Source organism: Salmo salar, chromosome 22, assembly GCF_965601325.2.
Source record: "Salmo salar chromosome 22, fSalSal1, whole genome shotgun sequence".
In the NCBI taxonomy this organism is placed as follows: Eukaryota; Metazoa; Chordata; class Actinopteri; order Salmoniformes; family Salmonidae; genus Salmo; species Salmo salar.
The window spans coordinates 14,584,162-14,608,840 of record NC_138312.1 but is presented as its reverse complement, the minus strand read 5'-3'; the positions used below and the strand labels follow the sequence as shown (position 1 = coordinate 14,608,840).

At 42.0% G+C, this 24,679-nt stretch overlaps 2 protein-coding genes across 4 annotated transcripts in view; one reads left to right on the top strand and one right to left on the bottom strand.

The window, feature by feature from the left end:
- LOC106582832 (SLIT-ROBO Rho GTPase-activating protein 2) overlaps window positions 1–3,684 on the bottom strand; it is a 135,703-nt gene extending 132,019 nt beyond the window's left edge. For all 3 annotated transcript variants that reach the window (XM_014166320.3, XM_014166321.3, XM_014166323.3), the window contains exons 1-2: window positions 3,529–3,684; window positions 1,419–1,895 (exon numbers count right to left, since the gene is read on the bottom strand). In XM_014166320.3, coding sequence (XP_014021795.1) covers window positions 1,419–1,485 — 67 coding nt within the window. In that variant the 5' untranslated portion in view covers window positions 1,486–1,895; window positions 3,529–3,684. The remainder of the gene's footprint in view (window positions 1–1,418; window positions 1,896–3,528) is intronic.
- A 149-nt stretch (window positions 3,685–3,833) lies between these two features.
- Window positions 3,834–8,376, top strand: fam72a (family with sequence similarity 72 member A). Its single transcript, XM_014166319.3, has 4 exons — window positions 3,834–4,624; window positions 4,915–4,992; window positions 5,485–5,609; window positions 6,038–8,376. The coding sequence occupies exons 1-4, from the start codon at window positions 4,479–4,481 to the stop codon at window positions 6,130–6,132; spliced, it is 444 nt and encodes a 147-aa protein (XP_014021794.1). The 5' UTR covers window positions 3,834–4,478; the 3' UTR covers window positions 6,133–8,376.
- Window positions 8,377–24,679: the final 16,303 nt, after the last annotated feature.

Here is a 24,679-nt window from a genome sequence, read left to right as displayed (position 1 = left end):
TAGCATTGTGGTGTAAAAATTAAAATATGCATAAAGAGGAAATCGAAGCCTTTAAAGCCTGAATGGAAAATGTTTTCGGTAAAAATCGGTCCACGGGGAAACGAATGTACTGCCGGCTGCATACAATGCATTTGGACGGTAAGATGACGTGACTCAATATCGCCATCTGCCAGCCTTTGGGCTAGTCTTACTGGTCTGTTACAGTCACAAACACACTGTGCCAACTTAATCAAACGTTTCTTCTCCTTCTCTCTCCTGTTCTTCCCGTCTGTCCACTGTTGGAAACCTGTCCATTCATTTCTCCTATATGGATGGATTTGGGTATAGTTATAGCAGGGGTTGTGAATTAAAGAGGTACGGTAAGGAGAGGGGGGAGCGCTTTCAGACTGTTAGGATACAGCTAACCTGACTAGCTTATGATGAAGTGGTGTCTGTCCCCCTCTCTGTCTCCTTCTCTGACCCATAACAGGGGGGGGTCACCTAATCTTCTGTGGGTGCAGTGCTGTTGATTAGGAGGATCATATCCTGTCCTTTTCTCTCTCTCTCCTGTCCTCTCTCTCACTCTACAGTTTCCTCTCCAATCCTTATTACCACTCAGATATACATCTAACATGACTGACTTCCTAACCATGAAAATACCATGATCCCCTTGACAACAAACATCGATAAACCATCAGCGAGTAAACAGTTAACCCGCTAAACACTACCCCTTCTCATCCTCTCCCCCTTGACAAAACCTCGCCAAAACCCTCCCGTGCTCCCGTGTCCTTGGTTCAGGCGACATTCGGTGACCCTCGGACAGACCCTCGCACGTGAGGCGACGGGCCATTTAATTCACAAGTTTGTCCTATTCCTAACGTTGTTCTGAATGCCTAGCACCACACCAGAAGGCAGGGAGACCTGCAGGGAGAGAAAACGCCCTGCGTTGTTTCACAGGCATGTGGAATCTGTAGGCTACATACATAACATCACCATGGCGAGCAAAAACCACATTTCATACTGTCTTATTAATGCGGTATATGAATGCACTAACACAGCGTAATTCAGACATAAGGCTATCAGATGTATTTTTTAACTGTGGGCCTGGTGATTTGGTAGGCTACTCTCGATAAAATAGGTTATCAAGATGTTGTTAAAAGAACGCTTGGATTTGACACCACGGTAGACTATGATGACAATTAAACAACAATAATCCGCCTACTAAACCCATCAAATAGGACCCACACGGTGTTACCCTTTGTAAAATGAATAGGCTATTCGTTTGGATGTTGGGGTAGGCTTAGACAGGAATAACTGATCCACGTTGACGTATCCACGAAGCGGAAAATAAATGCGACAAGGCATTGTGGGCTGGATAGCCAACATGAGCGCAAGAAACAGCATTTATAACAATATAAAACTTGGTAGAAAAGTATTACCTTTAGCTTGAGTCTCATATTCGGCTACGATCTCCTTGTCCTTTCGGAATTTGGCCGTAGACGTCATGGCTTGTTCTTCTAATCAAAAGCACTATTCGTCGCAATAATGGGTTATAGGAGCAATCAGAGAGAAAAAATGGAACTGAAACAATTCGTCTGGAAGCAGACCCCACTGAAATATTGTAGCGAGCAGCCCCACAGCCCGTGGAATGGTATTGTCTTCTGCCCCCTTCACTCTGGCCGCATTGTAAGAGTTTGGCGCTGCCGTATTCCCATTCGTGTGGACCCCTTCCTCAATGCGTTCCCAAACCCGTTTATAGAGCAAACAGAGGAGAGATGCATTCCCCTAAACCAACAATAACCAGTCAGCCAGCACGGCCGGATGAGGAGACTCCCAAAAAGTTTAGTCCTTCAGTGAGTGGTTGTAACCACGACGGTCGGAGGATGGCCTGGCTCCGTGGCTCTCTGCGCTTCCTCCTAGAGTCAGAGTGGGGTACATGGATGAGCTGGGAATGGGAAGCCAATGCGCAGGCATGGGGGAAAAGCCCACACACTAAGCATGTATCGCATTTATCTGGTTGATACATAAACTGCAGAGTGCTTTCCATACATATTCATTATCACACTAGCCCAGTATTTAATACTGTGTATGTATGGATAAAATAGTGGGCTTTACACATCATTCAAACCTATAACAATGGGCAACTTTATTGATACTGCAGTGATTAGGCCAGATGCTGGGTGTTGCCATGTGTCTGGGGGTTGGGTGTAGGGTTTACAGGGTTGGGAGGGCAGTCCGATGAGATCCAACTGTAGTTCTTAACAGTGACGGTTAGAGTTGGTGAACGGACCCTTGCCTACACACTACACTGTAATAAAACATAGGGCTAATCTGACTCAATATAATAGCTGTACTCTTGAAATGTGATTGACTAATTACCTGAGAGAAATGCATTAGATTGTTTTAGGGTGGGGCCATATCTGGCAGAGTCCAGAGAACATAAAGGTCCAAATATATTTCAGTTCAATGTGGTCCAATGTGCCCATGACATTGACAATATAATTGACTAAAAACAGTTCAACTCAGAAAAGGGTAATAACACTTAAAAACAAACTGGGGTACCTTTTTATAAGGGCTTGTAAATTATATAAGCAGTTACACTTTGTATTAGTTTATAGGTAGCTTAGAACACGTTACAGTTAATATAGCCTAGGCCTATCTCGAGGGAAATAGAGTCATATGGTGTTTGCAAAACATGGGCATATCACAATGTCAACCAATCAATGAGTTATAGCTCTTTTACTAAACTAACTATAGCGGCTGAGCGAAAACCCCTTTAAAGAAGGTGCTATCAAAGTTTAGCCCTACAGATGATATTAACGATAACATATATAACATTGTATATACAACATTGGATCTTGTAGAGTAGTAGGCTGCAATATAGCCTGGAATTGTAGCATGAGGTCAAAATCTATCATGTATATATTTTTTTTACAGACATTCAGATCAAATATATTTATAATTAGCTCATTGCTCTATCTGCGGTCAGATCACGCAAGTTCCAATATTGTCGCAAGATGCATTTGGCTGTAGAAAAGAAATAGGAGGATATTTAAATACATACATTACAACAATGTGAAAAACGAAAGGCTTTTATACGCGGAGGGAAATACAACTGTTCCATTTGAACATGTGTGGCATAAGAATGAAAGCCTTGCGGAATCAGCCTGTTCGCTAAATTCACAATTATTTCCTTTTCACTCATCCATAAGTGAAGGGGGAAATAATAGGGATGGTTACATCAGGCTATAAGAATAACGCATTTAGCTATTTTTTTGCCATAGAAAAGTCTCAGGACCAGAGGTAGGCTAAGGAGCTAGCTAGTCAAGTCCACTGAGGTATAATAAGAAGGTAAAGTCTCCGGGATACCGTTTGCTAACTAGCTAGATACCCATTGTCTTTCTACAAACGTTGACATACATCAAAGTTATGACTTGCAAAAGTTACTTTTCTAACTATTTGTGTGATATAAACACATACTGCATCGCACACGCTTTACAATGCAAGTTGCTAAAAGCAAATCTTATACATGCACCACATTGATTTTACCTCGTATGTCGATTTCCATGAGAATACGAGCTTTACTATTTAATTGAAGTCCCTCGTGAAGATTTATTTGGTGCTTTCTTCACCAATTCTCAAAAATAACCCCGCCTCTTCATCGAAACATATGAGATTTTGCATCTTTCGATTGGCTGAATTGATTATGAATGGCATAACATCCTTTAAATCGACTGTCAAGATTACCTAGGTAGGCGTGACATACGATTATTACCCAATGGAATAGTCATTATTGTCCTCAAGAGCCAATCGAAATTCGACCTAAAGCCGTTTAAAAAATGTTTCAGGAAGTATCGGTAGCTAACAGGAAGTTATAAACAATCAACACAACAGTGAAGCTGGCTGGCTACTACTACAACATTTGACTGAATCTGTGAATGCAACGACGCAACTGAACAAAGATTCAGGAGATTGTTTCATATGGGAAGAGCACTTCGAAGATAAGTTGAAATGGCAACAGACCATTAGCTATTTTGAACATCGGATGCTGTGTTATTGTGGTCACTCGTTACTTTAACTGACGTAGCTAACGATAGCTATCTTGCGACTTTGTGTTGACAAGTAGTTAATGTAGCTAGCTTGCCATCAACAAGAGTCGGTAGCTATCTAGTTAGCTAATTATTGACACCTCCAATATAGACGTGGAAACGTTAACGGTAGCTATATGATAACGTTACGCCATCTGATTTGTGGCGTATGTTTTATAACCAACCTGCTGCTAACGACCTCCAGCTAGTTGTTGCTAGCTAAGTTACCTAATAAGTTATCCAGTAACAATAGTGTTTAGCTAGCTAACTTAGGTAACAGTTAGCTATACATTTTTATTTTTGGTAACGTTCGTTTCAGAGGAGCTACCATTGCTACATTGATCGATCTGTTTTGACACATTTCCTCTGGACACTGGGATTCTGGGGCTAGCAGAACAGTATTTAAAGAGCATGTCTACCTCCAACTTCAAAAACAAATGTGTCACTCAAGTGAATTGTGTATACTGTGAGAGTCTACTCTGCACAAGAGGAATGAAGGCAGTACTTCTTGCAGACACAGAAATTGAGCTGTTTTCTACGGACATACCTCCCAACAGGTAAGCAATACCGCCACTATTGTAATGACATGATCACTGAATGTGTGGATGGAGTTGTGACTAATGAGCTAATATTATGTTTACTATGGGGGGGTCTCTCATCTGTCAGTTGTTTTTGTTCATATGTTGAGTGTTTGTGATTACTGTGAGATATAGTGAATACTTTATAAATCAACATAAGTTCTTATCCATTATCACACTCTATGGCTAGAATGAGATGGTGCCCCTTTGTTCTTTCTAACAATCCCAATAACCCCCCCCCACCCCACCCCACCCACCTCCTCGTCTAGAACTGTTGACTTTGTGGCCAGCTGCTACTCTACAGAAAGCTGCAGATGCAAACTGAGAGATATCGCCTGCCTGAAATGGTATGTATTTAACGTTACTGTAATCACAGGTTTGCCTGCTCACGTCACTCTAACCTGTTTGCATCGCCATATAATCCTATGTGCTTTATGTTAATAAAATAACAGCGCAAACACTGTGGTGGCTGTTTTGGTGGGGGTGTTGTTTAATTCATATTTATATTGACAAATACCAATGTAAATGCATGCAAATGTCCATGTGTTGTGCTTCAGTAGGAAAGTTGTTCAGCCAGCAGTTTGGTGGGTACAGGAAGGCTTTTGTCAGGCCCCTTTTGTTTCTCCTGTGCTTTGTTGTTGTTCACAGAAACACATTGGGTAGATAATAGACACCTACTGCCTACTGATAGTTAGCACTTTCACAGGTGCTCCCTATAAAAAGCTGACATGTTTTTTTGTTTCTCTCTCTCACCCTCCCTCTCTACATATAAATTTCCCCCTCCCCGTTTCTCTGTATCGATTTCCTCCTCTCTGCCTCCCCTCTCTCCCCCTCTTCAGTGGTAATGTTGTGGGGTATCACGTGGTCGCTCCCTGTAAGCCCTGCTTGCTGTCCTGTAACAATGGCCATTTCTGGATGTTTAACAGTGATGCTGTGTCCACCCTCAACCGACTGGATGCTACAGGTTAAAACTTCTTTCACTCACTGTCTCCCAGCACACTGGCCTCTTACAGTACCTGCTCATGAAGAATACAGACTGTATCCCAAGAGGAATGTCCTGAACCCAAAGGAGTTAGTTAAAGTAAATGTAAAGAAGAATTTCCCCTAAATGCATAGTTTGTGACAAGATGCAACACCGACTGACACAATGTTTGGCATTGTGTGTGTACTCTTCCTATCTCTACTACCACATCAGTAAGCACCAGCAGAAACAAATGCAGAGGTTGAATATATTACTTGGGGTCATTGTGCAACGCCTGGATGCCAGCCTGTTTCAGCTTTGGCCATTTTTTGATTGACTAAGCTAGTTGGCGAGGAAAGACTTAATTAAACTGCTGCACCACACAGTCTGCCACACACAAACTTTGGTGATGACTTTGTCTTTTGTTGCAGGTTTAAACTTGTTGCTGTGGGGAGACCTTCCCGAGCTAGAGGACAGTGAGAACGAGGAATCAGAAAGCCCATCAGAGGAGGAGTGTATCAGGTAGAGAGGGATGAGAGATGGAGGAGCAAGACCTACCAGAACCCCCAGGAACAGATGGAGAAGAAGCAGTGAGCGAAAGAGGAGAGGGGGGCTTACCCTGTGACCACATCCCCCTTCCCAACATCTGTCTGTTAGAAACACTCTCCGATCTTTCTCTCTCTCTCTCTCTCTCTCTCTCTCTCTCTCTCTCTCTGGGCGAAACCAATGATAGAACTGGACTGTCGGAACTGCCCTCTCTCCTCAAACTCACAACTGAACCCCCAATCAAACAAACTCATCTTTCTGATTCACCGACGGACAGACAGCCGGATGGATGGATGGTCTCAACATTTCACATGGCTGTTTTATACCCTTTGGGTTGCCTATTGCCATTGGACACTGGATTGAACATTGTATGCTGTGTTTTAGATTTGTGTCAGTCCTGTGTTGGTCCTTGAACAATCACGATGATGTTGTGTTTCGGTTTCAGAATCTGACATTGTTTACATTGAGTATTTGCCAGTTTATCTTGTCACTCTTTCATGAGGAGGGCCAGTGTGATCAACAAATGGTACTAGAACATAGACTATAGATACGAGTTTGGTTCTAGGGCGCCTCTGTGGTGGGACTGAAGATGCTCTAGGAAAACAGATTAAGCCTAATTACGCACATGTCACCCGAACCTGGCGAAGGAGCCAGACAGAAAATACATGATCGTGAAAAGGAAAGTTGACGTCCACTCACTACATTGTTGACATAGTAACAATATTGCAGCAAAAAACAGTGAGAGCGTTGCTATCCTAACCCAGTATGATTGAACACTTGAACGGTTGTGTGCTTGTCAGAGCACTATATGAGTATACTGTATATTTGAGTATGGATCACTTATATAAAGGAGTGCGTGTGTCGAGCAGAACTTTCTATTGCTGCTGAAGCTTTTGCTTCAGCCAACCTTCTCGACTTGTATTCTAATGGCCTTGGATCGGATTTGTATTCTGTGGAGAACTGACTGTCATCGCAGGAGGTCATGCTCACCCTCTCACTGGAGCTAAAATGTGTTCGCTAGCTTTGTTTTGATGCATCGGTGCCCAGCAAGTACTGTCGCAATGAGTGACATATCTTAAATTAGCGTTAATATACCTCCCAGTTCAAGCAGACAAGCTATGCCTGTGTTAAAAGGATATGTTGAAGCTTACATGGGAAATTATTTTGGGGTCGTAACGAGCAGTACGAAAGGTAGACATGCACACCAAATACCTGAAATGGCAGTCACCAATTTGAAATGGCAGTCACCAAGGCCCAGCGCAGTCAAAATGTGATTGTTTTATGTTTCCACACTGAGGTTGGAATAATACTGTGAAATTGTGAATATGATGATAATGCCCTTTTAGTGTGAGAGCTGTTTGAAAAGACCACCTGAAGTTTCAGCCTGTTTTGGTGGGATGGAGTTTTGATGTGCCTGGTATCACCACCAGGCAGTGAATTGGTTAATGGACCAATAAGAAAGAGTTCCAAACCTCTCGGCCAATAACAACTAGTTTTCCGTTTCCCCTCCCCACTCAGACCACTCCGATAGTCTTAGCAAAATTCTTGCTTGAGAAATTGCTCTTTGCTAAAAAGCTATTTTTGCTTATTTTTGACCATTTTAATAAACTATCACAGCAAGGTACTTGATTGTTACCCAGAAGTGAGTCCATATTGAGATGAAAGCCACTGCGTTGGACCGTTTTAAATGATGTTCTAAGCTCTGGCTTAGTGGATCACATCTTATGATTATCTCAATCCCACAGACAATCTCTTTCCACTTAAATGTTCCCTTTGTTTCATTTTCATTCACAAAAGCAATGCTTTGTAGTGTACTGTCGTTTTTTTATTTTTCTCTGTTTATTTTACATTTCACTTGCATTTGAGTGTTACGTTTGGAGGCTGATTTTTGTTTTGAAGTTTTACCTTAGTGAAGGTATCACCTGAGAGCTTCCTATAGCATAGGACAATAGGGAGATAATCGAAGACCATCAAAACAGTGACCAATTAAAAAAAAAAAATAGAAATCTCCCTTGAATATGATTAACTTCAGTAGCGTGCTTTTATTTATTAATTTTAATGTATGTATTTATTAACAGGCATTTGCTGTGTTTATACTGATGTGACTTGCCCTGCTGAAAAAAACATGTATATTCTGAAATTGCACTGAAACTGCATTGGTAGTTTGAAACATTTGTTATTTTTAATGCTTATTGTATTGATAATACACAACTTTTCCAAAATATCTATTGTTTTGTGAACTTTTTGGTCACAAAGAATCTTCAGGTACTGAAGCAAATCTTCACATGTGAGTTCTCTCCCATTGAGTTCAGCTCTAACTGTGTAGGTGTAATGTCTGTGGATGTGATGTTGGAATGTTGCTCTGACTGTCCTGATCTGCCAGCAACACACAATACAGCACAGCCATGGTAGGAGTCCATATGCACACTCAGCAGATGGGCGTGTGTAGGTTTTACTATACTTGTGAGTACCAGAAGTCCTCACAAGAATAGTAAACCAATGAAAATTCAGAGAAGTGAGGCCATTTTGCCATCCACACTTTGAGAAAGGCTATTTTCGGCTTAGGGGTTAGGGTTCAAATTAAGGTTAGGGATGAATTTTTCAATGGAAATTGTTGGTCCCCAAGAAGTCCTAAAGTATAGTAAGACACGCTGCCTTCAGAAAGTATTCAGACCCCTTGACTTTATTCACATTTTGTTACGTTACAGCCTTATTCTAAAATGTATTAAAATGTTGTTTTTTTCCCTTCATCAATCTACACACAATACCCCATAATGACAAAGCTAAAACAGTTTTTTAGACATATTTACATAAGTATTCAGACCCTTTACTCAGTAGTTTGTTGAAGCACCTTTGGCAGTGATACAGCATTGAGTCTTATTCAGTATGACGCTACAAGCTTGGCACACCTGTATTTGGGGAGTTTCTCCCATTCTTCTCTGCAGATCCTCTCATGGTTGGATGGAGAGCATTGCCGCACAACTATTTTCAGGTCTCTCCAGAGATGTTTGATCGGGTTCAAGTCTAGGCTCTGGCTGGGCCACTCAAAGACGTTCAGAGACTTCTGCGTTGTCTTGTCTGTGTGCTTAGGGTCGTTGTCCTGTTGGAAGGTGAACCTTCGCCCCAAGTCTAAGGTCCTGAGCGTTCTGGCGCAGGTTTTCATCTCACTGTACTTTGCTTCATTCATCTTTCAGCATGAAGATCAGGACCAGTCTACTGTCAGTCTGTATGTACACACACATCATATTGTGCAATGTAACCCTCTCTCTGTTTCTTCTCACAGGATATTGATAAGGAGTATGAACCAGAAGACCTGTCCTGATTTTTCTACTGGGTTAGAACCCAGACGTCACCAGATGGAATATCATCATACAGCCTCCAGTCACTGGGTTGGTACTTTTGTGTTTTGGTTTTTAGCTTGTGTGTTTCTACATGTACCCTGTTTGTGTGTGATTGTGTTCCTCAGGGATGACTATAACACAGAGGAGTCTCCTCTTACTGACGAGGAAGAGCGGCCTCTCTCCCATGGAGAACTACGCCAGAGAATCATTCCCTTCAAACAATATCATTTTCGGTTATGATACTTTGCAGTCTTTGTTTTTCATTCCCTTCACCGGACTACTAAGACTGTCGATGAAGATCAAACCGTTCAAACATACTGTACTGTCAACATGAACCCTCTCAATTACTGTATACCCGCTATAAGCGATAATATTCCATAGGTCCTGCTGAAGGAGGGATCATTGCGTTATGCAGGAGTGAGGAGAAAGACGGCAAACTCATCTAACTGCCACCGGCGTCCCCTAGTGGCTTGAGAGGAGCGGCACACACAGACACAGCCATAGCTACCCGCCAGGTGAAGGACCTATGCCTAGGGAGAATAGCTGCTTTTGTCATAAACTATTATCACCTGAATTTCAACCAAAAGTCAATGACCACAAGTCTCCGTTTCAGTTCTGATTTAATGTATGATAGATAGTATTACTTGCACTTCTATAATACTCTTTTTTTTTATGATCAAATTAAATAAAATGTATTCGGTGCATGTGACAAATAACAGGTGTAGACCTTTCAGTGAAATGCTTACTTACGAGCCCTTAACCAACAATGCAGTTTTAAGAAAAATAAGTGTTAAGTAAAAAATAGATAAGTCAAAAATAATTCAAAAGCAGCTGTAAAATAACAGTAGCGAGGCTATATGCAGTGGGTACAGGTACAGAGTCAATGTGTGGGGGCACAGGTTAGTCAAGGTAATTGAGGTAAAATGTACATGTAGGTAGAGTTAGTCACTGTGCATAAATGATAAACAGAGAGTAGCCGCAGCGTAAAATAGGGGGTGGGGGACAATGCAAATAGCTGTTCAGGAGTGTTATGGCTTGGGGGTAGAAGCTGTTAAGAAGCCTTTTGGACCTAGACTTGGCGCTCTGGTACCGCTTGCCATGCGGTAGCAGAGAGAACAGTCTATGACTTGGGTGGCTAGAGTCTTTGACAATTTTTAGAGCCTTCCTCTGACGCCGCCTGGTATAGAGGTCCTGGATGGCAGGAAGCTTGGCCCCAGTGATGTACTGGGCCGTACACACTACCCTCTGTAGTAGAGGTCGACCGATTATGATTTTTCAATGCCGATACCGATTATTGGAGGACCCCCAAAAAAAGCCGATACCGATTAATCGGCTGATTTAAAAAAAAACATCAAAAAAGTATTTATTTGTAATAATGACAATTACAACAATACTGAATGAACACTTATTTTAACTTAATATAATACATCAATAAAATCAATTTAGCCTCAAATAAATAATGAAACATGTTCAATTTGGTTTAAATAATGCAAAACAAAGTGTTGGAGAAGAAAGTAAAAGTGCATTATGTGCCATGTAAGAAAGCTAACGTTTAAGTTCCTTGCTCAGAACATGAGAACATATGAAAGCTGGTGGTTCCTTTTAACATGAGTCTTCAATATTCCCAGGTAAGATGGTTTAGGTTGTAGTTATTATAGGAATTATAGGACTATTTCTCTCTATACGATTTGTATTTCATATACCTTTGACTATTGGATGTTCTTATAGGCACTTTAGTATTGCCAGTGTAACAGTATAGCTTCCGTCCCTCTCCTCGCTCCTACCTGGGCTCGAACCAGGAACACATCGACAACAGCCACCCTCGAAGCAGCGTTACCCATGCAGAGCAAGGGGAACATCTACTCCAACTCTCAGAGCGAGTGACGTTTGAAACGCTATTAGCGCGCACCCGGCTAACTAGCAAGCCATTTCATATCGGTTACACCAGCCAAATCTTGAGAGTTGATAGGCTTGAAGTCATAAACAGCGCAATGCATTGCGAAGGGCTGCTGGCAAAGCGCACAAAAGTGCTGTTTGAATTAATGCTTACGAGCTTGCTGCTGCCTACCATCGCTCAGTCAGACTGCTCTATCAAATCATAGACTTAATTATAACATAATAACACACAGAAATACGAGCCTTAGGTCATTAATATGGTCGAATCCAGAAACTATCATCTCAAACAAAACGTTATTCCTGTTACATTGCACAACCTTCAATGTTATGTCATAATTACGTAAAATTCTGGCAAATTAGTTCGCAACGAGCCAGGCGGCCCAAACTGTTGCATATACCCTGACTGCGTGCAATGAACGCAAAATGACACAATTTCACCTGGTTAATATTGCCTGCTAACCTGGATTTCTTTTAACTAAATATACAGGTTTAAAAATATATACTTCTGTGTATTGATTTTAAGAAAGGCATTGATGTTTATGGTTAGGTACAGTCGTGCAACGATTGTGATTTTTTTCGCAAATGCGCTTTTGTTAAATCATCCCCCGTTTGGCGAAGTCGGCTGTCTTTGTTAGGAAGAAAGTCTTCACAGTTCGCAACAAGCCAGGCGGCCCAAACTGCTGCATATACCCTGACTCTGTTTGCAAGAGAAGTGACACATTTTCCCTAGTTAAAAGAAATTCATGTTAGCAGGCAATATTAACTAAATATGCAGGTTTAAAAATATATACTTGTGTATTGATTTTAAGAAAGGCATTGATGTTTATGGTTGGAGCAACGTGTACCTAAGCGATTATATGCAACGCAGGACAGGCTAGATAAACTAGTAATATCATCAACCATGTGTAGTTAACTAGTGATTATGATTGATTGATTGTTTTTTATAAGATAAGTTTAATGCTAGCTAGCAACTTACCTTGGCTTCTTACTGCATTCGCGTAACAGGCAGGCTCCTCGTGGAGTGCAATGTAAAGCAGGTGGTTAGAGCGTTGGACTAGTTAACCGTAAGGTTGCAAGATTGAATCCCTGAGCTGACAAGGTAAAAATCTGTCGTTCTGTCCCTGAACAAGGCAGTTAACCCACCGTTCCTAGGCCGTCATTGAAAATAAGAATGTGTTCTTAACTGACTTGCCTAGTTAAATAAAGGTCTAAAAAAAAAAAATTTAATCACCGTCCAAAAATACAGATTTCCGATTGTTATGAAAACTTGAAATCGGCCCTAATTAATCGGCCATTCCGATTAATCGGTCGACATCTACTCTGTAGTGCCTTGCGGTCGGAGGTCGAGCAGTTACCATACTAGGCAGTAATGCAACCAGTCAGGATGTTCTCGATGGTGCAGCTGTAGAACTTTGAGGATCTGAGGACCCATGCCAAATCTTTTCTGCCTCCTGAGGGAGAATAGGCTTTGTCATGGCCTCTTCACGACTGTCTTGGTGTGTTTGGACCAAGATAGTTTGTTGGTGATGTAGACACTAAGGAACTTAAAGCTCTCAACCTGTTCCACTACAGCCCTGTCGATGAGAATGGGGGCGTGCTCGGTCCTCCTTTTCCTGTAGTCCACAACCATGGTGCTGCATCATCATGGTCTGTTTCAACAAAGTGTGATTTGTTTAGCTTGAACTAATCAGGTTAGGAGACTTCTCTCAGTCTGGCAGCCAGCTGTTTTTTTTATGTGTCACAGGCCACCCGGCTTTGCCTATTCAAGTCTGTTGTCAAGACCCCCCTGCTGTCCTCTCTGACAACTGAACACAAGAGGGCAGCAGATCATTGCCGTTCCACTCATTGTAGGTTCACTGCATAGATTGATAGCCACAAAGAACAATCCGCATTGTTAAAGAGCTTCGATAAAGGCTTTAATATGTGATGAAGGAGTTTGAATGATTTTGAATGACAATGTGTGTTAGGTGGTTCCTACCTCTATCCTTCCAGTCTGTTTCCTGCTTGTCAGTTACTGGTATCAAGGGAATTTTCATTTCCTTTTCATATCTAAAAGTTTGATCATGAATATTTGTAGGATATTGTTTTATGCCTTTTCAGGCAGATAGGGGACTATATATAAAATGTGATTGCGGTACAAAAATGTAATTATATTCCTCAATGAAGAGTCTTTCCAGATCCTTGCCCTCTTCAATTCAAACCAGAGGTTTTCAATGGGGTTCAAGTCTGAAGACTGAGATGGCAGTTGCAAAATGTTGATTTTGTGATCAATTACAAATTACTTTGTGGATTTTCAGTTGTGGCTTATTGTCTTGCTGTAAGATTCACTTGCGTCAAAGTTTCAGCCTCCCGGCAGAGGCAACCAGGTTTTTGTGTAAAAATGTTTTGGTGCTGCACCATGATGCCGTTGACCTTAAAGGGCCCCAGGACCAGTGGAAGCAAAATGGCCCCATAACATCAAAGATCCCCCACCATATTTTACAAGGAGGTATGAGGTTATTTTCTGCATATTTCTTTCATAGCAAAACCCACCACTAGTGTGTGTGGCCAAAGAGCTCTATTTTCATGTCATTCCACAAATGTAAACTCCAGGAGTTTGCTAAACGGCATTGGCACTTGGATTGGAACCGGTGCTATGGTCAGATGACATTAAAATAGAGCTCTTTGGCCCAGTACACCAGTGGTGGGTTTTGCGGTTCAAAAAAATGCATATACAGAAAAGGGCTACTACAAAATATGTTGGTAGCCACAAACCTGGATGCCTCTAAAAGGAGGCTGAAATTTGGCCGCAAGTGGATCTTCAGCAAGACAATAACCCCAAGTACCAATTATACTGTGTTCCAATAACCCCAAACACACATCAGTATAAAAATAATTTCCCCCAAAAAATTGCATACAATATAGCTCAGTATTTGTATTATTTTATATAGTATTTTTTTTTCATCTTTATACAGGGTGCTAATAATATCTTTCCCTATACGGAGAGATTTGACAGCAGTTTGTAAAGAAGGGAGACTGTGACTAATCCACTCTGAAATTTCACTGTGTAACTATGAAAAAAAAAAAAATCTAAGCTAAAAAAAGGAAATATGAGAAAGAGGCAGGAGAGATGATATGGAGGAGGATGTTTGCTTTGAAATTCGACTCCTACTGAGCCCCCTCCACGCCCAACTAAATTCTCTGTGCGCACAGCTCGCTGCATTGCCATAGAAACCTTCCCTTTAATCACAACAGAACCTAATTTCTTCCTCCTGACAAAGGCTCCACATCGGCCTTGGAGACCGCCTGCACCAGCCAGTCCCCAGCCCAGTCCCAAGACCCACCTCCTACTCTCTAAGCCCTGCCTACCAGCAGGCCACCACTGCTCTCCCTACTCTCTCCTCTTTTCACTGTCTCCCTCACTTTCCTATTTCCTCCCCATTTTCCTTCTCTTATTACTCCCATGCTCTTTCCATTCACTTCTCCACCTTCTGCCCCACTACCCTTTTTGTCGTCTATTCTTATCCCTATTTTGCTTCACATGAAATATTGCGATTAGTCTCAGACGAGGCATAAGAGCAGCTAGTGGAAACTTGCTGAGAGACATTTTACACCCACACTTGCCAGACCTGCATCTACACAAACACACTCTCTCTCGCTCTCTTATCTGAGCTTTCCAAACTGGCCTGTTTCCTGTTCATTTTTTCCCTTTCTATCTCACCTCCTCTATGCCCTTATCAGAAGTTACAGTCAATGTCCTGTTTTGTATTATTTTTTTTCCTTTCTTTTTGCCTTCACTCTCTCTTTTGGCTCTCGCCACTGTAGGTCTAGTCAAAACTGCACTTCATTTCTTTACGTAATACTTGCATGAAATTCGTCAATCCTTTCCAAAAACATTTAGATAAGTGTATATACTACATATTTTCCCTCTCACCTGGTAGGATTCACTTTTTATATAGCATGTTATCAGCTTCTAAGTACAAGAGAGTGCAGTGGATTTTATTGCTCAGCTAAATCACCTCCCTTCACACAACCAGAAATATAATCACCGGTACATTAAGACACTCACCCTATTCCCTTTTCTCTCTCTTTCCTTTTCAGATTGTCTACTTGGGAATTGTGCCAGGTATTTCCCTAGTCTGCCTGCTGCTCTGGAACATTACTGAAGAGCCCAGAGCCCTCCCCCCATTCCCCTCCAATTCACCCACCAATATGTGTTGCTAGGCAACCAGCCGACCAAGAGTCTCCCACCAATCAGGTTGTACTGTTATTTTTCAAATCTGTTGATTGAACCTTTACCTTCAGATACCATTTTATTCATGTTCTGTTTTAGATTTTATTCTCACTTTAAAGGGTCAGTTTTCCAGGCTTTGTGTATTTTTTGGGGGTGAATTTTTGTGCCTAGCCCTATACTTGACAACACTAGCAGTTTACTTTTGCTTACAGCTGGGCAAGAAAGACAGGCTACCGGGCAGCGGATGCTAAGTAATCTAGCTCCTTTACCTGTAGATATTTTGTTATTGACTGTGTGATTCACACAGATGTCTGTTTTAATATGATTATACAACATTATATCATTATCAGCAGTGCCACTATTGTGAGTACACTTGCATTGAAGTCATGATAGTCATCACTTTTCAGTAGTTCTAAATTAAAAAGCAAGCAATGTTATGCTCTTGTTCATAGTGGTTTTCCCTTCTATGAGAGGACATGCATGTGAAATACTTGTGTTCTGGTGTGGACTTAAAAACCCTCAGTTTGTGGTAAATGTGAAATGTTGAGATGACAGAGTCTGCTGGAAACAGAACAGGCCCTGGGCTAGGTTAAACATTAGTCTTGATCAGCCTTCTGAGTTTCAGTTGACTTGGCGTCATTCTGCCATTTACAGGAAGTTTGCTCATGAATAATTACAGCTGCCCTCCATTTCACAGGCTGCTAAGGGGGTTCTAGTTTGTGAGTCTGAGGAGCCATGTATATCCCCCACTGGTGGAAAAAGTACCCAACTGTCATACTTGGGTAAAAGTAAAGATACCTTAATAGAAAATGACTCAAGTAAAAGTGAAAGTCACCCAGTAAAATACTACTTGAGTAAAAGTCTTTGTTTTTAAATATACACCACTGAATTCCCCTGAGCCCCAACTTTATTTCACCATGTGCACTGGAGACCACTGCTTTGTATGAGGGCTCCGTATTCCCTGTTATTACAGGTCCAAAACATTCTCTTATTCCTCCTTGTCCTTTCATTCCACTTGAATAAGTTTGCCCTAAATATTTCAAAAAACTAAAAGTATTGTATTTGGGACAAATCATTCACTAAACCCTAAACCTCAACTAAATCGTGTAATGAATAATGTGGAAATTGAGCAAGTTGAGGAGACTAAACTGCTTGGTCAAAACATACAACAGTAGCTAAGATGAGGGACGTCTGTCCATAGTAAAACGTTGCTCTGCCTTCTTAAAACAGCACTATCAACAAGGAAAGTCCTACAGGCCATAGTTTTGTCACACCTGGACTACTGTTCAGTCGTGTGGTCAGGTGCCACAAAGAGGGACTTAGGAAAATTACAATTGGTGTTGAAATGTTGAATACTCAGAGCTGTCTGTTTAAACTACTAGCACACAGGTCAGACACCCATGCATACCCCACAAGACATGCCACCAGAGGTCTCTTCACAGTCCCCAAGTCCAGAACAGACTATGGGAGGCACACAGTACTATATAGAGCCATGACTACATTGAACTCTATTCCACATCAAGTAACTCACGCAAGCAGTAAAATCAGATTTAAAAACAGATAAAAATACACCATATGAAACAGCGGGGACTATGAAGAGACACACAGGCACAGACACATGCATACACATAACATACGCACTATACACACACGTACACATGGATTTAGTGTTGTAGATATGTAGCAGTAGAGTAATGGCCTGAGGGCACACACTTAATGTGTTGTGAAATGTATTGTCATGTTTTTTTTATATAACTGCCTTCATTTTGCAATACCCCAGGAAGAGTAGCTTCTGCCTTGGCAGCAGCTAATGGGGATCCATAATAAATACAAACATCTCTCGGCCAGCCCTGGTTCATTCTCTGTCCTTCCTTAGTCTCTAGGCTCCTATCAGTCCCTCCCCCACCCTATCCCCAAAGTGTCCCTCCTCGTCTCTGGTCTCTGGTGGCTGTGCAGATGGTTCTTTGTTGGTGTTTCATTATGGGGCTGAGGTCAGTGTGCCCTAACATTAACCCATGGATACGCCTCCCTCGGTTTCTCTGTCTCGTTGCCTCCGATTGGTACGCCATCATTTCTCAATCAATGTTCGCTTATCTATGACGTATCCTTAACTACAGCTCCACCAATGTTTGAGAATACACAGAATGTCAGTCTCTCGCTACCTTGGTGATGAGGAAGTAGCCTTATAAACCCCCAGATAAAGATCTAGCCAGTAGCCACCCCACAATTCAACTGTTGTGGTTGTGACTAAAAGGAAGATCATATCTGTATTACCAACCATCATTTACCTATTACATCAAAAGATAGCTCTTTTGAAATTAGACAGACATTTCAATTTGGACACCGTCTCATTGGTGTTCAATCTACACAGAACAAAAATACAAACGCAACGTGTAAAGTGTTGGTCCAATGTTTCATGAGCTGAAATAAAAGATCCCAGAAATGTTCCATATGCACAAAAGGCTTATTTCTCTCTAATGTTGTGCACAAATTTGTTTACATCCCTGTTTGTGAGAATTTTGCTTATGCCAAAATAATCCATCCACCTGACAGGTGTGACATTAAGAAACTGATTAAACAGCATGATCACAAATGCACTTTGTGCTGGGGACAATAAAAGGCCACTCTAAAATGTGCAGTTTTGTCACACAACACAATGTCACAGATGTCTCAAGTTAAGGGAGTGTGCAATTGGCATGTTGACTGCAGGAATGTCCACAAGAGCTGTTGCCAGGGAATTGAATGTTCATTTCTCTACCATAAGCCATCAACATCATTTAAAAAAAATGTCAGTACGTCCAACATACTTCACAACTGCAGACCATGTGTATGGCGTCGTGTGGGCGAGCGGTTTGCTGATGTCAACGTTGTGAACAGACTGCCCCATGGTGGGGTTATGGTATGGGCAGGCATAAGCTACAGACGACACAATTGCATTTTATCAATGGCAAATTAAATGCACAGCGATACATTGTCATGCCATTCATCCTCTGCCATCGCCTCATGTTTCAGCATGATAATGCACGGCCCCATGTCACTTTTTAATGAAGACAGAGTCAGGACGCAGGTACAGATGATTAGTTTTATAATAATCCCCCTAGAGCGTTACAAAACAAGAGACGTGTCTGACATGAAAACAGAACTAATACGGCCTGATTACTGAACTGGGTGAGGGCTATAAGAAGGGAGCGTAATCAAGGTGGGGATGAAGTCCAGGTGTGCTTAACAATGGGAGCAGGTGTGCGCAATAATGGTTGCCAGGTGTGCACAATGTGGGTTGCCAGGCCCGGTGGCTAGTAGACAGGCGACGTTGAGCGCTGGAGGGAGGGAGCAGGCGTGGCAGTCACAAGGATCTGTACACAGAAGCTGAAAATGTCCCAATTCTTCCATGGCCAACATACTCACCAGACATGTCGTCCTTTGAGCATGTTTGGGATGCTCTGGGTCGACTTGTACAACAGCGTGTTCCAGTTCCCGCCAATATCCAGCAACTTCGCATAGGCCACAATCAACAGCCTGACCAACTATGTGAAGGCGATCTGCATGAGGTAAATGGTGGTCACACCAGATAGTGACTGGTTTCCTGATCCACGCCCCTACCTTTTATTTTTAAGGTATCTGTGACCAACAGATATCTAAACTCAGCAAAAAAAGAAACGTCCTCTCACTGTCAACTGTGTTTATTTTCAGAAAACTTAACGTGTAAATATTTGTATGAACATAAGATTCAACAACTGAGATATAAACTGAACAAGTTCCACAGACATGTGACTAACAGAAATGGAATAATGTGTCCCTGAACAAAGGGGGGGGGTGTTCAAAATCAAAAGTAACAGTTAGTATCTGGTGTGGCCACACCAGCTGCATTAGGTTCTGCAGTGCATCTCCTCCTCATAGACTGCACCAGATTTGCCAGTTCTTGCTGTGAGATGTTACCCCACTCTTCCACCAAGGGCAGTTGTTGTTGCCATCCAGCTCTCCGTCCTGTCTCCCTGTAGCGCTGTTTTAGGCGTCTCACAGTGCGGACATTGCAATTTATTGCCCTAGCCACATCTGCAGTCCTCATGCCTCCTTGCAGCATGACTAAGGCACGTTCACGCAGATGAGCAGGGACCCTGGGCATCTTTCCTTTGGTGTTTTTCAGAGTCAGTAGAAAGGCCTCTTTAGTGTCCTAAGTTTTCATAACTGTGACCTTAATTGCCTACTGTCTGTAAGCTGTTAGTGTCTTAACGACCGTTCCACAGGTGCATGTTCATTAATTGTTTCATGGTTCATTGAACAAGCATGGGAAACTGTTTAAATCCTTTACAATGATGATCTGTGAAGTTATTTGGATTTTTACGAATTATCTTTAAAAGACAGGGTCCTGAAAAAGGGACGTTTATATTCCCAGTCATGTGAAATCCATAGATTAGGGACTAATTCATTTATTTCAATTGACTGATTTCCTTATGTGAACTGTAACTCAGTAAAATCGTAGCATGTTGCATTTACATTTTTATTCAGTATAAATTGGAGGCAAAATGTCTGATCTTCTGGAGAAGGAAATGTATCATCTGTTCTGTGATCCCACAACAGCCCTGCCTCATCATTGGTCAGAGCCACTGTTATTGAGCCATTAGCCACTGATTCTAAGTTCAACAGCGATGCTGACTGACCCCACGGGTAATGGCGTTTTGCACCTAGTCCAACTCTATCTATTAAGTGTGTGTGGTCAAATCTGTTCAGAGAAAAATAAAAGAATACTACATTTAAGAGCAAAAATCAAATCGCACTTTATTTGTCACATACACATGGTTAGCAGATGTTAATGCGAGTGTCGCGAACTGCTTGTGCTTCTAGTTCCGACAGTGCAGTAATATCTAACAGGTAATCTAACAATTTACCATCAACTACCTAATACACACAAATCTAAAGGGGTGAATGAGAATATGTACATGTAAGTATGTAAGTATATGGATGAGCGATGGCATAGGCAAGGTGCAATAGATGGTATAAAATACAAGTGATATGAGTAATATAAGATATGTAAAAAGTGCCATTATTTAAAGTGGCATTGTTTAAAGTGGACAATGATTGGGTCTCAGTGTAGGCAGCAGCCTCTCTGGGTTAGTTGCTGTTTAGCAGTCTGATGGCCTTGAGATAGAAGCTGTTTTTCAGTCTCTCTGTCCCAGCTTTGATGATATTTTTGGCCTTCCTGTGACATCGGGTGCTGTAGGTGTCATGGAGGGCAGGTAGTTTGCCCCCGGTGATGCATTGGGCAGACCTCACCACCTCTGGAGAGCCTTGCGGTTGCGTGTGGTGCAGTTGCCGTACCAGGCTGTGATACAGCTCGACAGGATGCTCTCGATTGTGCAAACTGTAAAAGTTTGTCAGGGTTTTGGGTGACAAGCCAAATTTCTTCAGCCTCCTGAGGTTGAAGAGGCACTGTTGTGCCTTCACCACACTGTCTGTGTGAGTGGACCATTTCAGACTTGTGGACCATTGGAGACTTATATCTCCCTCACTAACTTTAAGCATCAGCTATCTGAGCAGCTTACCAATCGCTGCTGCTGTACACAGCCCATCTGTAAATAGCCCATCCAATCTACCTACCTCATCCCCATATTGTTTTTATTTACTTTTTTGCACACCAGTATTTCTACTTGCACATCATCATCTGCACATGTATAACTCCAGTGTTAATTCTCTAAATTGTAATTACTTTGCTACTATGGCCTATTTATTGCCTTAACTCCTCATGCCATTTGCACACACTGTATATAGACTTTTTTTTCCTATTGCGTTATTGACTGTACGTTTGTTTATTCCATGTGTAACTCTGTGTTGTTGTTTGTGTCGCACTGCTTTACTTTATCTTGGCCAGGTCGCAGTTGTAAATGAGAACTTGTTCTCAACCGGCCTACCTGGTTAAATAAAGGTAAAATACATTTAAATCAATTCCATTTGTCTGTGATGTGTACACCAAGGAACTTAAAACCTTCCACCTCCACTGCTATCCCTTCAATGTGGATAAGGGGTTTCGTGTTTTGTTACATAACAAAAAAACACTCAAGGCGTGACTTATGAATGTAGGTTCGGAGGAAAAGAGTAGTGAGGGGGGTCCACCAATGAGATGCCTCTGGGCAGGCATTACACAGACCAATAGTCGCAGTAAGGAACAGGTAGAATGAAGGCGGGAAACCAAGAGGGGAGTTGGAGAAACTGAAGTACTGGAAATTTCCACTTTCCTGGCAAGGCAGGAGTGTGGGTGGGGCTTGAGATGGAATAAGGTGGTGTTGTACAAACACAGGGCACGTGGAGTCATTCCCTGTTCTCCTTACTTCGACTCTGCCATTAACCTTTTTCTCTACCACAATCTCTCTATAGAGCTCACCTTATCTATAGGCTATTCTTTCTACCTGCCACAGATGTTTGCACTTGGGAAAGCAGGAGATAACACCAAGAATGGAGTACAATAAGAATTTTTTAAATGGCGCTCAGCAGGTTGGCCTATCGGGTTGAAGTAGAATGCTTTTTTTTCTCCAATTGCTCATCCATCCAGTACTTTTTCCTCTCTCCTTTACACTCTGTCCCTTTTCAGTCTCTTCACAAACTCCAATATTTTGGTAATAGCAGAAAAAAAGGTGGCATCCATTTTGCAAACCTTTCCTCCCAGTACCTGTCCTTTTCATTTCAGTCCTCTCTCCTTTAATGCTAATTTGACAAAACGAGAGATTAAATCGATGATTACATGCTTCAATGTTCCTGTCGCCTTAAAATGAGCCGGACACCTCCGGGTTGGGGCCAAGGGGCCACATTCCAGGAGGTAGCCAGCCATGTGGCTTTGTAAGTTCACAGTCTTTAAGGATACAGAGAATACATCATGCAAGACCAATTACAGTGGTGAAGGTACGATAGCAATCATAGGTGTTTTCATTGTTGCATGTACTTATGAAAGTGTACATGACCAACACCCCTGTTGGCAGTGATAGTAAAGACTGAGCTCCCCCGCTGGCACATCCACTGTCTAGGAACTCTTCAGAGGTTCTGTCACTGTGTAGCAGTCAACTTATATGTTGTCCTGCTTCTTTATTGGATCTGCCTGGAACCCCGAGAAAGCCATTCAGAGCGTGCAAGACACCACTGTTCAGAAGAATAGAGCCCAGTTAGCCACTGCCAATTCTTCTAATTATGGGGACCCTTGCCCCTCCTAATCCTGACCTCTGCTCTTTGATGCCCCCCGCTCTGCTCTCCCCTCAAGCACTTACATTCCATGGATCAGGTCTTTTGTCTCCCTGTTTGTCAGGTGTGATTGATAGTGTTACTCACAGTCTTGTGTTTATTCAGATTTTGGGGGGGGACAATCATGAGCAGAAAACTCTTGACGTTGAAAGTTCTTTGTTTGTGGTGGAGGGGATGCCTGATGGCCAAACGACTCACGTTTGCCTGTCCTTCTAAAACTAAAGATTAACTTCTTGAGCACAAAGACTCTATTCTCTCTGCCTGGTCCAGCCAGTTATAGAGACTCTGTTGCACCGCATCCGTTCATAAGTCAAAATAATGTTCCATCATAGCTTTCTAAGTCGTGTAGCAACTGTGAGGAAAATACTCTTACTGTGTCAGAGTGTAAAATGGAATACTGCCCATGATTCTGAGACCTTCTCCTGCAAACCGTAAAGATGATACAACCGTGAACAGCATACAGATGTAGGATATTTCTCTCTCTTCAGTTTTTGCTCGAACTCACTCTTTCTAAGTGAACTTCTACCTGTTTCAAGCAACCGACTACAAGGCACCAGCAGGAGGACATTTCTGGAAGAGGTCCAGTATCCATGGAAACAAGTTGAGGTGGTAGGCATACGAAAGGGAGAGAAAAAAAATGACAGGAAATTATCTCACAAACACTCCCCTCTCTGATTGCCCCCATTTTCCAGTCACAGAGAATGAGTAATGCTTGGACTGACTGATTTTTTTCAGACAGTTAGACTGCTTCTCTTTTGGTTCCGGACTACCCAAAGACTGGGATCATTAGATTGCAGACGTCTGTTTCAGTGCTCTGCGGTCTCCACATGGTCTTCATTTCCAAAATAAAAGGACTACCGTAACTGTAGGCCTACATACACTATGTCAGCCTTCATTGAATGCATTTCCTTTGCTGTCGTCTATTGATTTAGTGCATTAATGATCAGGATATATTGGGAAGTAATTTATTAAACTATTAGTGTAAGTATTTACCAGTTAAAGGTTATTTCTTTATGATGGACACAATAGTTGCCCTCTTCCCCACGAAAAAACAAGATTCCCAGACACAAACTCCCATGGACTGAGATAACCCACTACGGCACTGACACAGCCCTTTGATCTGTCCATGTAATTATAGCTGTTTTCCACCAGTCATAATTACATTTTAGTCAAATCTGGGATTAACGACTGAATGAGCTCTCTGAGGCTTCATCAAATAAAGTGTCTGTATTTTGGTGAACATAATATAACCAAACCAGCCAGCCAGGGTATTACTCTTGAGGGTGCCCTAAAAATAAAGTCTGGGTCTTCATTTAACACTTGTTTTGATATTCTTCATACATAAAGAGTGCACATGCATGAGTCCCAATAATTTCGTCCCTGAGAGTAGAAATATCCAAGCTATGGATATGAAAGATGAGTAATATCAGCAAAAATGCATCATCTCATAGACTTTCTCTCTTGTCACTGTTCTATCCTTTTTAAAAAGGTTGTCTCAGCCTAATGCCAAAGAAGGATATCCACATACATGAGTAAATGTTGGCCAGGCGGAGTCAAAAGCTCATGTAACAAAAATGCTCTCCATCTAGGACCCCCAAGAGGGCTTTGTTATCAATCTTCGTGATCTCTAACGTCTCTAGTGTGCACCTGGAGAGAAGCAAATGAAAATCTTCTGCCCAGTGGCCCCTACCGAACTGCGACGCAAGCTGTTACCACACCATGTTCAGGTGATCCCCATTTTTGGTGGCCTGTACATACTACCTCAATCAGCCCGACTAACCGGTACCTGTATGTAGCCTCTCTACTGTTGTAGCCTCGCTACTGTTATTTTTCACTGTCTTTTTACTGTTGTT

Bases quoted from the DNA above. Each gene is read 5' to 3' on its own strand.
- fam72a (XM_014166319.3), top strand. From the start codon at position 4,479: ATGTCTACCTCCAACTTCAAAAACAAATGTGTCACTCAAGTGAATTGT. The intron at 4,993-5,484 runs GTATGTATTTAA...CCCCCTCTTCAG, and splicing joins GATATCGCCTGCCTGAAATG to TGGTAATGTTGTGGGGTATC. The intron at 5,610-6,037 runs GTTAAAACTTCT...CTTTTGTTGCAG, and splicing joins CAACCGACTGGATGCTACAG to GTTTAAACTTGTTGCTGTGG.